This window comes from Onychomys torridus, chromosome 4 (assembly GCF_903995425.1).
Source record: "Onychomys torridus chromosome 4, mOncTor1.1, whole genome shotgun sequence".
NCBI classification, from domain to species: domain Eukaryota; kingdom Metazoa; phylum Chordata; class Mammalia; order Rodentia; family Cricetidae; genus Onychomys; species Onychomys torridus.
The window spans coordinates 141,150,390-141,166,497 of NC_050446.1; the positions used below are offsets into that span (position 1 = coordinate 141,150,390).

Below are 16,108 nucleotides of genomic sequence, written 5' to 3' on the forward strand. Positions count from 1 at the left end.
GTGCGCCAAGCTCTGAGCGCCAAGATTTTGGAGGATGAAAACCCCAGCAGTCACCCTAGATAACATTATACAGTGAAACTGAGGCTCAGATGGGTCAAGCGCTTCACACAGGGTCACCTAGGCAGAGACCGGGAATCCTTGTGGGATGCTCAGAGAGGTTCCTGGAGCCCGGCGGCCGCGCGTGCGCGGTCCGGATAACGGTGGCAGAGAGTGTGGCGAAAGTGCGGCTGCGGAAGCGCAGCGAGGCCGGGGAGGAGGAAGCGAGCGCCGCTGCGGGGCTGCGGGGCTCCCGGCGCCATGGGCCGCCTGCACTGCACGCAGGACCCGGTGCCCGAGGCCGTGCGCGGCGACATGCAGCAGCTGAACCAGCTGGGCGCGCAGGTGGGCCTCGCCTGGGCGTGGGAGGGGCTCAGGAGAGGGCCGGCTCACTCCGGAGGTGGGGACCCCTGGGGACCAGATTGGTAGGCTCCTAGAGTTGGGAATGAGGGGATTGCGAGGGGCCCCAGGTTGAACATTTTCGGGAGGGCAGGTCGACTGCAAGCCGGGTGAGGGTATCAGTGTGGCCAGGCCTGAGTGGAGCTCTGGGCCTGAGCCGGAAGAGGCTCGGACGGGACCGGTGACCACACCCCTTTCCAGTCCCGGAAAAGGTGCATGCTTTCGAGGCCCCGTCCCTGCTGTAGAGCTCGGAATGCCACCTCCTGTTCAGACCGCGGGAATCAGCCAAGTCAAGGCGTCTGGGACCATCCCGTCCTCCTCCCGGAATAAACGGGTGACAGTGACCCTTGTCAATACCAGCGTTTAGGAGGTGGCATCAGGAGTTCAGGTCCAGCTTTCACTACATATCTAGTTCAAGGCCAGTCTGAACTACATGAGACCTCCTGTCAAAAAACAAAATAGATAAATAGATAACCCTTCACCCCTGTAAATGTACTACCCACACACTTAGGGCAGAGCAGTGCTCACCTTTAATCCCAGGATTCAGGAGGCCGGCTGCGGCAAGTTGATCTCTGAAAATTCAAAACCAGTCTCTTCTACATAATGAGTTTCAGGCCAGCAAGAGTTACATAGTAAGACCCTGACTCAAAATAAATAAGTAAGTAAGTAAGAAAGAAAGATCTATGGGTAGTACATGCCTGCCCTGCCACCACTTGAGAGACTGAGGCAGAAAAATTGCAGTCCTCCGCCCTCTGCCTTCCAGGGCTAGGATTCCAGGATGAACCACTATGTCTGGCCTTGTTTGTTTCAGCCTACTTCTCAATAAATTGGCCAAGCTGGCCTTGAATTTAGACTCCTTCCTCAGTCCCCGGAGTAGCTGAGATTACATACCTGTGCCAACAGGTCCTGCTCTTTTTTTTTTTTTTTAAATGTGTATGGGTCCCTAGCCTGCATGTATGCATGTGTGCCACATGCATGCCTAGTTCCCACAGAGGTCAGAAGAGAGCATAGGATGCATTGGAACTGAAGTTAGGGATGGTTTTGAACCATGTGGGTGCTGGGATCCGAACCTGGGTCCTCTGGAAGAGCAGACAGTGCTCTCTTAGCTCCTGAGCCATCTCTCCAACCTGAAAAAAAAAATGGTTTTCTCCAGCATAAAAAAAAGTTAGTTTTTCCTTAGTAAGCCATTTAACTATGTAGCCTACACTAACCTCAAATTCATGATCCTCCTGCCTCTGCCTCCCCAAGTGCTGGATGCAATTGCAGGCATGCACTCACTACCTTTCCTGGCTGAGTTTCTGTTGTTGGTGCACATGAACAGTACTTTCCAGGGAGACAGCTCTGTGTAAGCATGGATGGAACAGATATGAACCACATACTCTTTGCAGTGGAATTCATGATTCTAGGACTGTGGCAGTCACTAAAATTGGATGTATAGTATATCATCGTCCTCTAGGAAGATTGTGCCCCCAGACTTTGCAGATTAGGTCAATGAAGGGGTGTCTCCTTTCATGGGCTGGCATTTCCCTAACATTGAGCATCTCTTCCGCTGTTTGCTTTTGATAATAGTTAAGACTTGGATAGGTAGATAGCTGATGAGCAATCCTGGGCAGGGCAGCACTGTCAGAAGACTTACTCAGCAGATACTTCCTGTGCATTTAACAAGAGTTAAGATGCTGTGAAGACAAAAGGCTATATCTAGAAATGCTGGGGAAGTCTGTGTTTCTTATCGAGGTTGCAAAACATAGGTGTGGTGTCCCCCTAGGGAATGTACAGTCACAGCAGAAAAACAGGAGAAACAGATCCTGCCTCAAAGGTGGTCATTGTGGCACACACCTTTATTGATTTTTAAATCCCCCCCCCTCTCTGTTTTTTGAAACAGGATTTCTTGATGTATCTGTGGTTGCCCTGAAACTCATTCTATGGACCAGGCTGCCCTGGAACTCTGATTCACCTGCCTCTGCCTCTCAAGTCCTAGTATCCAAAGGAATGTGTGACCACTGTCTGGCTATACACTTTTATTATTATCTTTTGTTTGTTTATTTATTTATTTATTTATTTATTTATTGTTTATGTGGAGCCCTGGCTGGCCTGGAACTCACTATGTAGACCAGGCTGGCCTTGGTCTACAAACCAGTGCTACACAGTAACACCCTCTCTCAAAACAAAACCCTGAACCAAACCACCAACAGTAACATCTTAAAAGAATTTCTCTTTTCATCTGTTTTTTTTTTTTTTTTTTTTTTTTTGAGCTGAGGATCGAACCCAGGGCCTTGTGCTTGCTAGGCAAGCGCTCTACCACTGAGCTAAATCCCCAACCCAACATTTGGCCTTTAACCCCAACCCTCAGGAGGCAGAGGTAGGCAGGTCTCTGTGAGTTCAAGGCCAGCTTGGTGTACATATTGAGCTTTAGGCAGGTCAGGGATACACAGTGAGACCCTCTCTCAAACACAAAAACAGAGAACCCTGCCTCAACAAAGTGGAAGGTAAAAACCAGCTCTTGAAAGGTGTCCTCTGACTGCCTCCCACCTCCCCATAGTAAATAAATAAATAAAGGGGGAAGGGGTGAACATGATTGAAACACACTGTATCAAATCTCAAAGAATTGCCAGGCAATGATGGTGCACTCCTTTAATCCCAGCACTTGGAAGGCAAAAGCAGGCAGATCTCTGTGAATTTGAGGGCAGCCTAGTCTACAGAGCAAGCTTTAGGACAGCTCGAGCTACACAGAGAAACTCTGGCTTGAAAAACAAACAAACTCCAGGAATTAATAAGATAGTAAGTAAATATGGATCATCAAGCCTCTGATTCCATTCACTCTCAAAAGCCTACAGTTGTGTGGCACACTAGTTGGAGTGGGGACACTGGATGCTGTGGCACACTGGGTGGTGGCACACTGGGCGATGGACAGCAGGGAGCAGAGATGGTGCTGATGCTGTGTGTTTTCCTTTTGCAGCAGTTCTCAGCCCTGACAGAAGTGCTTTTCCATTTCCTAACTGAGCCCAAAGAGGTGAGTAAAGCGTTCTGTGCCAACATGGATCTAAAGGCCTGAGAACTTAGAGAAGAAGGTCTGGGTGCTGTGGCTGCACTTACAAAGGACCTGGGTTCAGTTCCCAGAACCCACGTGGCAGCTCACAACCCTCTGTAATTCCTGTTTCATGGATCCCATGAAACATACGTGCAGGCAGAATATTCATGCACATAAATAAAATAAATCTTTTTTTTTTTTTTTTTTTGAGCTGAGGACCAGGGCCTTGCGCTTGCTAGGCAAGCACTCTACCACTGAGCTAAATCCCCAACCCCAATAAATCTTTTTGAAAGGTAAGTAAAGGTCTGTTTGTGCTGTCCCCTCTCTGCAGGTGGAGCGCTTTCTGGCTCAGCTCTCGGAATTTGCCACTGCCAATCAGATGAGTCTTGGCCCCCTCAAAAGCATCATGAAAAGCCTCCTTCTGGTTCCGAATGGTGAGTTTACTCTCAGCAGCTCCATAGAGACACTGCTGCTGCTACCTGAGCCTTCCTTTAGTTAGGGAGTCATCCAAGCAGTGTCCAGTAAATAGGCAGACATGGCGGGGCATGCAGTCTAGATCGGAATCTGGGTGAGGAGGTGAATGTCACAGCTCTTTAACCAGTATCTATAAAATAGTTAACCATGGAACCAGTCTTAGCTGGGTGGTGGGGTAGAGAGAATGTCAAGTGAAAGCTTTGGAGAAGCGATTATTTTTTGCTTTTTGATCTTTTTGTTTTGTTTGTTTTTGAGACAAGGCCTCCCTGTGTAGCCCTGGCTGTTCTGGACCTCATTGTGTAGAGCAGGCCGCTCTCATACTCACAGAGATCCACCTGCCTCTGCCTTCTGAGTCCAATTTCTTCTTTTGAGATAGGGTTTCAATTTCCAACACAAACTGGCATCTAACTCACAAATCTCCTGCCTCAACTACTTGAGTACTGGAATTACATCATACCAGCATATGAGTTTTTTTGTTTTGTTCTGTTTGGTTGGTTGGTTGGTTCGGGTTTTTGTTCGTTTGTTTTGTTTTGTTTTTCTGGTTTATTTATTTATTTATTTTTGTTTATGTGTAGCCTTGACTGGCCTAGAACTTGCTATATAGTCCAGGCTGGCCTGGAACTTAGAGACCTGCTTGCCTCAGCATCCAGAATGCTATGATTAAAGGCATGCACCACTATGCCTAGCCTTTTATGTCGTTCTTAAAAACATCCTACTGGAACAACTCAGCCCTTCCTGGAGTTATTTCACTTGCCCCTCACTTCTCACTGCTCTTCAAACTGGATTTGTTTAAAGCAAGTAGCAGACAGCATTTCATTCCGGATGCTTAGTTTATCTATCTGTGAAAGATAAGCAGGACCTTTGTCCTATCTGAGAGGAAATCTTGCAGCCAGTGGTCTTGGCTCCTCCTTGTGTGCTGCATTGTGTTCGCTTATGACCATTGTTCTCCCACTCAGCGGGGTCCAGATAGGCCCCAGCTATTTATTTGGCTGCTGAGGGGTGGGGCTTCTGCACCCTTTGTTTGCTCACTATGGAGATCTTGGTCCAAGCTCTTCACCTCTGATAGTCACCCTCTTCAGGGATGAAATGGAGCTGAGGGGGAAGGGTGGAGAAAAATGAGCTGAGGATAAACAATTCAGTGGCAGAGCACCAGGCCCTGGGTTCAGTCTCCAGCACCAGGGAAAAAAAAAACAAAGTAGGTGGAGAAGCTGCCCTTCCGTGTTCTGGTTTATGTGGTCTTGTCTGGGGACTTACTTAAACTGCTGCTTATCCCTAGCAAGCTGTCTGGTCCTTGGGGGTGATCCAGTATTGATTTGATTTGTATTTTCTATTAAAAAGTAATTTCCCATCCCTATTCCCCAACGTGTTTCGTCTGTAGTCAGGTAGAATGAAAGAGTGTCCCCACCAAACAGTGCTCAGTATGTTTCTTTCTCTCTCCGTGTGTGTGTGTGTGTGTGTGTGTGTGTGTGTGTGTGTGTGTGTTTATGATTTCTTTCTTTTAGTTATATCTATTCGTGCGTGTCTGGTAGGTAGGAAGGGTAATATACACACGAGTGCAGATGCCCTCCCAGGCCAAAGCCATTGGATCCAACTGGAGCCAGAATTACAGGGGTTTGTGGGTCACCCCACATGGGTTCTGGGAACTGAACATAAGTCCTCTGCAAGAGCCCTCTCCAACCTCACAAGGCCATTTTTAAGTGCACTGTCAGGGGTCCTTTCTAAAGGTTTGAGATTCACAGAGGCCCTTGATGAGCCCTGTACAGATTAGGGAAGACTGTTCCCAGCAGAGGGAACTGGGAAGGCCAGTGATAGGAACTTGCCTTGGATCAACATGCACACAGGAACCACTGGCATGATGGCCATCACCTATAATCCCAACATTGGGGAAGCTGAGGCAGGAGGATTGTCAGCAGTTAAGAGTGCCCTTACTACTCTTCCAGAGGACCCAAGATCAGTCCCAGCACTCATAGCTTCAGGAAGTCAACTGAGCTGCATCTCCAAACCCCACTCGGCTTTTGTTTTGTTTTGTTTGTGACAGAGTTTCTCTCTGTAGCCCTCACTGTCCTAGATCTCACTCTGTAGATCAGGCTGGCCTCGAACTCACAGAGATCCACCTGTCTCTACCTCCCAAGTGCTGGGATTAAAAGCCTGTGCCACCAGGCCTAGCTGCACTCCAATTTTAACTGAACTCCGTACCAGGCTGCGGTGGAGCTCCACGACTGTAGCCGTGTTCACTCTTCCCTCCACCGGCCTGTCCCAGACCCAGTCTTTTCTGTTGTCTCGGCTCAGTCCAGCATCCCTGAGGGTGACTGACTCCACTGTGCAGTGAACAGGTGTGTGCACTGCCCCTCGGTAGTGTCAGGGCTGCGCTTTGTCCCCAGCCACTGGAGACCTTCCTGAAGCCTGTTGCTTTTGTCTTCTGTGCCATGTAGTTTGGGTCCAACAAATACTTCTTACTGACGTGCTCTCATTTACACTTTATGCTTAAAGGGGCATTGAAGAAGGGGCTCACTGCAGAGCAGGTGCGGACTGATCTCCTGACTCTAGGTAGGTTGCCTGGGGAGGAGGAGGGGAGGGCCTCCTAGTTCTTTGTTATGTTAATCATCTTTCTGTTCTCTTACAGGTCTTAGTGAGGAGAAAGCTACTTACTTTTCTGAAAAGGTATAATTCTGTTAATCAAGGTTAAGATCCTGGCTTTTATTTCCTGAAAAGGAAAGGAAAGGAAAGGGGAGAAAATGCTGAGCAAGACAAAACCATCCCATTCTTCTTCCGCCAGCTCCACAGGAGTGGCCCACCTGCAGCTGTCAACCAGCTCCGCTTAGGGCAGCCCTAATTTCTTTCCTTTGGCTTGACCAAATATTAATGCCATTGTTGTTCCAATTGCATTAAATCTCGGGATGAAAGTTTTCCACTGGGTATAGTGGTGCATGCCTATAATCCCAGCACTGGGAGTGGGCCTCAAGGCCAGCCTCCTCCACCACATAGCAGATTCAAGGTCAGCTGGACTTCGGGATGCCCTGCTGAGAGACCTTGTCCCTACCACATCTTGGATATGTGCATGCTCGTAGACTTAGTCCTGGGTTCCGCTCTCTTCCCTCTTTGTTGATTCCGGAGCACTGCTATGCTGGGAGCAGGGGGATAGGGACTGATGGTCCCCACTCTGATGACATTGGCCTTTGATTTTCTTCCAGTGGAAGCAGAATGCTCCAACCCTTGCACAATGGGCCATAGGTCAGACCCTGATGATTAACCAGCTGATTGATATGGAGTGGCGATTTGGAGGTAACTAGATACATCCATTCCTGGTCACATGTTCAGCTGTGATAGGCCTGGACTGAAGAGACTTTTGAAAGCCTAAGTGGGGAAGACTTGTTTGTTTGTTTGTTTGTTTTAATTTTTATTTATTTTTATTTATTTATTATGTATACAGAAGAGGGTGCCAGATCTCATTACAGATGGTTGTGAGCCACCATGTGGGTGCTGGGAATTGAACTCAGCACCTCTGGAAGAGCAGTCGGTGCTCTTAACCTCTGAGCCATCTCTCCAGCCCGGAAGATTTGTTCTTGATCTCAGACACCAGTGGGGGCCAGCCAGCTAACTGCCTCAGCCACCTCCATCCCTGGTACCATCCTGCTGGCTCATGTTCACCCCAGCATGGCTGCTCCAGAGCTATATTGAGCTCTTTAGAAGAAGTTAGTCATTTAGTGTTCTTTTCTTTGTCACAGTGACATCTGGAAGTAGTGAATTAGAGAAAGTGGGAAGCATATTTTTACAGGTAAGTCTGTGGTTAGTGGTGTTAGTAGTTATTCGGCGCTAGAAACACGTCCCGAACACAAGACCACGGGAGAGTTTTATTAAAGGGGATAGAGGCGACAGGCCTGGGTGAAACACATGTGGGTGGGGAGAGAAGGGGGGGGAAGGGGGGGGAGGAGGAGGAGAGAGACTGAGACTAAGAGCCTGAGAGAGAGTCCTGCAAGCTTTTTAAAGGTTGGGCCGCGCATGCGTACAGGGACTCCTGTGTGTACTCCACGCATGCGCGTAGATTACATGTAATTATCTATCAAGTGGCAGTGGGGAGGATTTCAACCTGATTACAAGTTATTAAAAGCTGGGCTTGGTGGCACAGGCCTGTAATCCCCACACTCAGGTGGTTCAGACATCGAAAGCTCAAGGCCAGGGGTTTGGAGAGAGGGTTCAGTGGTTAAGAGCACTAGTTTCTCTTCCAGAGGACCTGGGTTCAGTTCCCAGCACCCACATGGCAGCTCACAACTGTCTGTAACTCTAGTTCCAGGGGATCTGGCATCCTCAAACAGACATACAGGCAGGCAAAACACCAATGCACATAAAAATAACTAATTTTTTTTTTTTTTAAAGAAAGTTCAAAGCCAAAATTTGGGCTTCATGAGGTCCTGTTTCAATTTTTTTTTTTTTTTTTTTTTTAAATTAAAGCTGCATTGGATTTTGTCTTAGTCAGTGGTCTACTGCTGTGAAGAGACACCATGACCATGGCAACTCTTATAAAGAACAACATTTAATTGGGGCTTGCTTACAGTTTCAGAAGCTTAGTCCGTTATCGTCATGACAGCATGCAGGCAGGCATGCTGCTGGAGGAGTTCCACATTCTGACCCAGAGGCAGCGGGAAGAGAGACAGCCTGGGCCTGGCATGGGCTCTTGAAACCTTAAGCCCACCCCCAGTGACACACTTCCTCCAACACCGCACCTCCTAATCCTACTCCTATCAGAGTTCCGATCCCTGGTGACTAAACATTGAACTCTGTGAGCCTATGTCGGCCATTTTCATTCAGACCACCACGGGTTTGGTATCCTCTTAAGTGATGTCCCCCTAAAGTGCCCTGTGTCTCAGAGCAGTGTGATTGGCCAAAGATATGATCATGTGCCTGCCTGCAAATGAGCACATCTTGGTGTTAGTCGTAAAAGTTCAGTTGCTTCAGGGGGACTGTTGAGAATTTTTGGAATGGGATAGTTTAGCCCACTTCCTCTGACTCCTAAATTAGAAGCCTGTGGTGGGGCTGGGATGTAGCCCAGAAGTGAGGTGCATGCTTAGTCTCCTTAAGACGCTGGGGAGCTTTAAGGCTTAATTAAGTGAAAATCCTCTTCTCAGCTGTCATTTAAATTTTTTCATTTTATTATTACTATTTTTGTTTGTTTGTTTTTTATTTTCCGAGACAAGGTTTCTCGGTGTAGCTTTGGATCCTGTCCTGGAACTCCCTCTGTAGACCAGGCTGGCCTTGAACTCACAGAGATCCACCTGCCTCTGCCTCCTGAGTGCTGGGATTAAAGGCGGGCGCCACCACAGCCCAGCTCATTTTTATCATGAGGGAAATGGGTGGGGTGCACATGGCACATCATGTATGTGGAGATCAGAGGACAGCTGTGTGGAGCTGGTCTCCTTCCACCTTGGTATGGGTTCCAGGGACCAGACCCAGGTCATCAGGCTTGTGGATAAACACTTTACCCACTGAGCCATCTTGCTGGCCCTTCATTTTAATGCATGAGTTTTGTTTTGTCTTCATCCCCGTCCCCTTCTCTTTAGTTAAAGTTGGTGGTTAAGAAAGGAAAACAAACTGAAAACGTGTACATAGGTGAGTCTGTAACCCAGTTTGAAGCTTCCCACTTCTTTTCTTCAGTCACCCGGGCTGGGGAAGTCTGCCTGGCACAGCCTGTCTCTGAGACAAGGTCACCCCCAAGCTCTAGAGCAGCTATCCACCCCTTCCCTCTCATGGAGCATAGTGCCAGGGCTGCTAGGAAGCTGTCGGGAGGCTGGACACCCTGAGCAGAAGGGGAAGGATGGGTTGGGGGGTGACTGGAAGGGAAGGATTGGGGCAAGAATCTCTTGTGGGCATCCCTGAATATCCCAAAGGATATCCACTGTGAAACCCTCCATGCTTCTACATGACACCATTTGTATACACACTTCGGTTTTTTTAGAGCTGAGGCCTTCCCATGGTCAAGACTGTAGGTTCCTTATTCTGATGGACTGTACATCAGGAGTCACTTAGCTGCATACAGCTCAGTGGAGGCCTTGCCTAGCATGCTGTAGGCTGGGGTTTGATTCCCAGCGCCACAAAAAGAGCTGCTGAGATGTAGAGAAGGGAAATAGATGTCAGCCTGGGGATGGAGCATGTGTACACAAGGCCCTGAGTCTGCTCCCTGTCACATAGACACAGTAACTGCAAGTAGAAATGGATTTTCCTGGGTGATTCTGTGGCATTGGAAATACACACCTCAGACTGATTTTCTCTCTCCAGAGTTAACTTTGCCTCAGTTCTACAGCTTCCTGCATGAGATGGAGCGAGTCAGAGCAAGCATGGAGTGCCTCAGCTGATCTGTTTCTTGTTCCCTTGTTCCTGCCTCTTCCCTAATGGCTGCTCCAGGAGCCCCCGCCACCTTGGGAGCCCAGGTGCAGAATTTCTGGAAAAACAGGGCCCAGTACTTGAGGAGTCCTGCTTGACTCCTCTGTAAGCTCCTCATGGGAACCGCCACTTCCCATCTCCTGGGATGAGTTTTACACCTAGATGCTCCAACAGCTATTACATCTAGGATTGTTTTCTTTCTTTTGGGGGGTACTTTCACCTCCTATTAAACAGAGTAAACAAATGGTTCCTTCAGTCAAATGGCTGAGTGCTTGTTTGTGGCCGAGGAAGAGGCTGGCAGTATGGCTGGCTTGTCTGGAGAGGTCCTTTCTATTTCACTTTATTTGGAGGGGGAGGGGCATCGCCAGCCAGTGTTTGCTGAGTCATGTGTGTGAAAGTCTGTAAAGAACTGAGGCAAGACCCTGTCATGATTTCTGCTTTTATCCTTTTGTGTTTTGTGTTACAAGGAGGTAAGCCTTTTGAGGCCATCCTATATTGTTTTGGTTCCAAATACCCAAGCACCTTTTGGTTAAATGGTAAATTAAAAGAAAAACAGTTTCTAGAGAAAAGATCTGAATCTACTAAATATCTTTCTCCACAGGTTTAGGAGTCATCCAAAGCTATTATAGTGGCATAGACCTGTAACCCTGGCATGGAGAGGGCAGAGATAGGAAGATCACCAAAAGTTAGAGGTCAGCCAGGGCAACAAAGTGAGATCCTGTCTAGGGACCAGCTAGATTGATTGATGGCCCTGTGGTTAAGAGTTCTTTCTGCTCTTTGAGAAGACCACGTTGCTGATCTCTGCTCCCATGGCTGGAGGCTTACAACGATTTGTAACTCCAGCACCTCACACCTTCTGACATCCAAGGGCAGACACACATTCGAACACATATGCACTCTCTCTCTCCATACAAATGAAATGAAATCTTTTTTTTTTTTTTTTTTTAAGATTCTCCAGCCCTTTTAAAAAGTGTGCAGCCCAGGCTGGCCTCGAACTCTCGTGGTCCTCCTGCCTCCACCTCCTTCAGCAAATCCTACCGGCATGCACCACCACAACCAGCGAACTAAATCTTAAAAGAGTCAGGGAGAGAGGTTATGGTATAGCTCAGTTGGTAAAGTGTTGGCCTAACATGCATAAAGCTGGATTTATTCTCCAACATTTCATAAAAGCTGGCATGGTGGTCAGCCTGGGCTACATGAGCCCTTGTCTCAAAATAAAATAAAATAAATAGAGCCAGGGCCAGTGAGATGGCTAAACAGATAAATGCACCTACCCCAATGCCTAACCTGAGTTCAGTCCCCAGGACCCACATGGTAGAAGGGGAAACGGATTCCCACAGTTGTCCTCTGACCCATACACTCCCTTACACACTCGTGCACACTTAAGTTTGGTTTGGGGTTTTTTTTGGGGGGGGGTTTCAAGACATGGTTTCTCTGGGTTGTCTTGGCTGTCTTGGAACTCGCTCTATAGACCAAGCTGGCCTCAAATTTAAACAAACAAATAAATAAATAAATAAAGCAAGAGCTAGAGAAATGCCTTAGCAGTTAAAAGCACTGGCTGCTTAAGCAGAGGACCTGGGTTTGGTTCCCAGCACCCGCATAGTGACTTATAACCCTATGTAACTCCAGCTCCAGGGAATTTAATGTTTCTGGCCTCTATGGGTACCTGGCACTAACATACATACACACACACACACACACACACACACACACACACACAATTAAAGATAGTAAAAATAAGTCTTTAACCTGATTTCTCGAATATCCCTTTAAAATTCCAACTTTGAGGGCTGGAGATGGCTCAGAGGTTAAGAGCACTGGCTGCTCTTCCAGAGGTCCTGAGTTCAATTCCCAGCAACCACATGGTGGCTCACAGCCATCTGTAATGAGATCGGGTGCCCTCTTCTGGCCTGCTGGCATACATGCAGGCAGAACACTGTATAAACAATAAATAAATTAAAAATCTTAAAAAAAAAAAAATCCAACTTTGAACCACCTAATCTCATGATTAGGGCCTTCACCAAAAAGAGAATGCTAACTTGTTGAAATAGGATATAGTTAATGTATTTCTGGATGGCTTGATACTCACTATGTAGCCCAGGTTGGCCTCAAACTCATGGCAATCCTACTGTACCCTCCCAAATGAATGCTGGTTTTATACACACACACACACACACACACACACACACACACACACACACACACACATATATATATATATATATATAATAGGTATATACTCCAAGCCAAATCATTTTGAGGAATCAAACCAGAGCTTCCTGAATGTTATGTAAGCACTTTACCAACACAGCTATATCCCCAGCCCATAAAAGATTTATTGTTACTGTTTTTACATTTCTTTATATATGTGGAGTGGGCAAAGTCATGTCTGGGTGCTTGTGAAGTCAGAAGACAACCTTCAGGAGTGGGCTCTCTCCTTCCTCCAAGTAGGTCCTGGGATGGAACTAGGTCATCAGGTTGGTAACCAGGCCCTACCTGCTGAGCCATCCTCCCCGCAGCACAGTGTTGAGTAGATACGGGGTCTCTTTCCAACCTCTTTTCCCAGCCACTTATTCTCACCAGAGGGGATCTGTTAGTTTGTTCTGTGTTCTGGAGCTATTTCTTGCATTTGAATCAGTGCATATCCTTTGGATCTTTTCACACGGACAGAAGCGGTACACACCAACCTATACTTTGCCTTTTTTCAGTTAACATGGAAATCTCTCCTTATTAAAAGTAAGAGCTGCCTCAGCCTCTGTTTCTCCCACAACATCTGTCTAACCAGTTTCCTGCTGGTGGATGTTGAGTGCTGTGACTTGTCCATCTCTTTGGATGCTCTGAAACTTGAAATATTCCTGCTTAAGTATAGTGCATGCTGGGATTACAGATTGGGATTGCAAATGTGCACCACTGTTTTTAAATTGTAATTGCATATTACAAGTATTTTTATTGAGCCAGGCCTGGTTGCTCACACCTTTAATCCCCGAACTCTGGAAGCAAAGGCAGGCAGATAATGCCTCTGTGAGTTTGAGGCCAGCCTGGTCTACATAATGAGTCCCAGGACAGCCAGGGCTACACAGAGAGACCCTGTCTCACAAACAAAAACTCCAGTATTTTTATTTATGTTGGGATGTGTGTGTGTGTGTGTGTGTGTGTGTGTGTGTGTGTGTGTCTGAGCATAAAGAATCTCCAATTCTTTTCTGTGGCTATGAAGTACTTTAGTGTGTGCATGTATTATAATGGTATTTGCTACTTTGGTTAATGCCAATATTCATCAGGGTTCTCCAGAGAGCAGAACCAGCAGGATTACACACATATCTATTAGTATGTATGTGTGTGTTTGGTTTTGTTTTCTTTCATATTTTTGCCATTTTGAGATAGTCTTGTAACTGAGGCTGTCCCAGAACTCACTACATATCTGAGGATGGACTTGAATTTCTCAACTTCCTGCCTCTGCCTCTCAAATGCTGAGATTACTTACAGGTTTGTGCCACCATGCCAGGCAGAGCTTTTTTCTTTTTTTTTTTTTTTTTTTTTTTTTTCTTTTCTTTTCTTTCTTTCTTTTTTTTTTTTTTTAGATTTATTTATTTTTATTTTATGTGCATGTGTATGTGTTTGAGGATGCCCCTGGAATGGGACTTAAAGACAATATGAGCTGCCATATGGGTGCTGGGAGTTGAACCCAGGTCATCTAGAAGAGCAGCCAGTTCCCTTAACCACAGAGCCATCTTTCCAGCCCCCAAGCTGTTGTTTATTCTTAAAGGACTGGCTGTTGGGATTACTAAAGTTGAGAAGTCTTAGGGTAGAAGACAGCCCAGACCCAGAGAAGAGCTGCAGCTTGTTTCACAGGTTGACTACTGGCAAATTTCTTCTTGCTCCAGGAGAGGTCAGGCTTTTTTATAGTAAGACTTTAAGCTGATTAGATGAGGCTACTCACAATCCAGAGGGAGTCTGCTGTACTCAAACTCTCCTAATTTAAATTTAATTCCATCCAAAACAAATTAAAAAAAACAAAACAAAAAAAAAAAAAACCTTCACCAAAAATATCCAGAATGGTGTTTAACCGAGTGACATGGTCCAGCCATCATCCTGCCAAACTGGCCTGCTGGTGGACATTTAGTGCTACCACTTGTCTATCTGTTCCTTGTTGTTGTATGAGACAGGGTCTTCGTAGCCCTGAATGCTCTGAAACTTCTGATGTTTGAATCTTCGCTCCCACCATCACCAAGGTCACCATCCAGAATTTTCAAGAAAAGTCAATGCCCTTGGCCCAGGTCCAGGTGTGCTCATGAGACCTCAGAGACCCCTGAGAATCCAGTGTAAGAATTCATGAAGGGCATGGTTGTAGCAGAATTGTTAGAAGTTCTTATTAATAAAATAAACTCGAAGCCAAGTATTGGGGTGAATGCTGGAAGATCAGAGAAGCAGAACAAGCCACAGCTTCCTCACCTTGCCAATTCCTCAGCTGATCCTGTTTTCTCAGACTGGAAACCTCTGAGTCCTCATCCAAATGGGTCTCAGCTGAACTGCTGCTCCAAAGCCTAAAAACTTAACCAGCCAAATATTTCTAGTTTCTGGTCTTCACGCCTTATATATCTTTTCTGGTTTCTGCCATCACTCCCTGGGATTAAAAGTTCACTTTCTGGGATTAAAGGTGTGAGTCACCATGCCTGGCTATTTCCAATGTGACCTTGAACTCACAGAGATCCGCCTGGCTCTCCCTCCCGAGTGCTGGGATTAAAGGCATGTGTAACCACTGCCTAACCTCTATGTTTAATGTTGTGGTCGTCCTGTTCTCTGACCCCAGATTTATTGGCATGCACAATATTTCCAGGAACACAATACCACCACACATGGTGGTGCCTTTAATCTCAGCACTCAGGAGGCAGAGGCAACAGAGCAGCTTGGCTCCCAGCCAATTCATAGAGTGATAAGCCAGAGCCACTTTTATCAAGGCAGGTGTAGTGGCACACACCTGCAATCCCAGCACTTAGGAGGCTGAGACAGGAGGATTGCTGCAAATTCAAGGCCAGTCTGGAATACATAGTAAAGCCATACCTCGGAAAGCAAATGGGGCTGGGGCTGGGGATACAGCTCAGTATAGTGATCACTTAGCATGCACAAAGCCATGTTTGATCCCTACACAAAGGAAACTCAGCTTGACAGTACACATGTGTAATCTCAGCACTCCAGAAGTAAAGGCAGGAGATCAGAGGCTCAAGTTATCCTCAGCTACAGAACGAGTTCTAGGCTAACCTGGAATATATGAGATCCTATATCCAAAAATCAAAACAAAAAACATAAGGGCTAGGGACATTGCTCCACTGATAGAGCCTAGCATGTATGAAGACTTGTTCAATTCCCCAGAGCCCATATTAAAAAGCCTAAGTGTGTGCTTGGGAGACAGAAACAAGTGGATGACTTGTGAGTTGAAGGCCAGCCTGCTCTACATGAGACCCCGTCTTTAAAAAGAGGTGGACACGCCTTTAATCCCAGCACTTGGGAAGCAGGGACAGGTGGTTCTTTGTGAGTTCGAGGCCAGCCTGGTCTACAGAGTGAGATCCAGAACAGGCTCCAACGCTACACAGAGAAACCCTGTTGGGGGACGGGTGGTGGTGGTGGTGGTGGAGGAGGACAGCACCCTAAGGAATGAATGACACCTAAAGTTGGCCTCCAGCCTACACACACACACACACACACACACAGATGCAAGCACACTTACTTGCACATAAACCCACTCATTACAGAAAGGGAAACTCGGGCCTGGAGAGTGGTGGGGACATAACGATGCTGTCC

General features: G+C 46.8%; 1 protein-coding gene across 5 annotated transcripts in view; it reads left to right on the forward strand.

Moving 5' to 3' along the window:
* The first annotated feature begins 183 nt into the window (after positions 1-183).
* Positions 184-16,108, forward strand: part of Commd7 (COMM domain containing 7) — a 49,092-nt gene continuing 33,167 nt past the window's right edge. Inside the window, exons 1-9 of one of the 5 annotated variants that reach the window (XM_036185430.1) lie at positions 186-381; positions 3,392-3,445; positions 3,795-3,897; positions 6,428-6,484; positions 6,561-6,598; positions 7,129-7,219; positions 7,663-7,712; positions 9,493-9,541; positions 10,208-10,743. In XM_036185430.1, the coding sequence (XP_036041323.1) occupies positions 298-381; positions 3,392-3,445; positions 3,795-3,897; positions 6,428-6,484; positions 6,561-6,598; positions 7,129-7,219; positions 7,663-7,712; positions 9,493-9,541; positions 10,208-10,284 (603 nt within the window). In that variant the 5' untranslated portion in view covers positions 186-297 and the 3' untranslated portion in view covers positions 10,285-10,743. Of the gene's footprint in view, positions 382-3,391; positions 3,446-3,794; positions 3,898-6,427; positions 6,485-6,560; positions 6,599-7,128; positions 7,220-7,662; positions 7,713-8,386; positions 8,461-9,492; positions 9,542-10,207; positions 10,744-16,108 lie in introns of those variants that run through there. The other 4 variants (XM_036185431.1, XM_036185434.1, XM_036185429.1 and 1 more) reach the window with 4 other exon arrangements.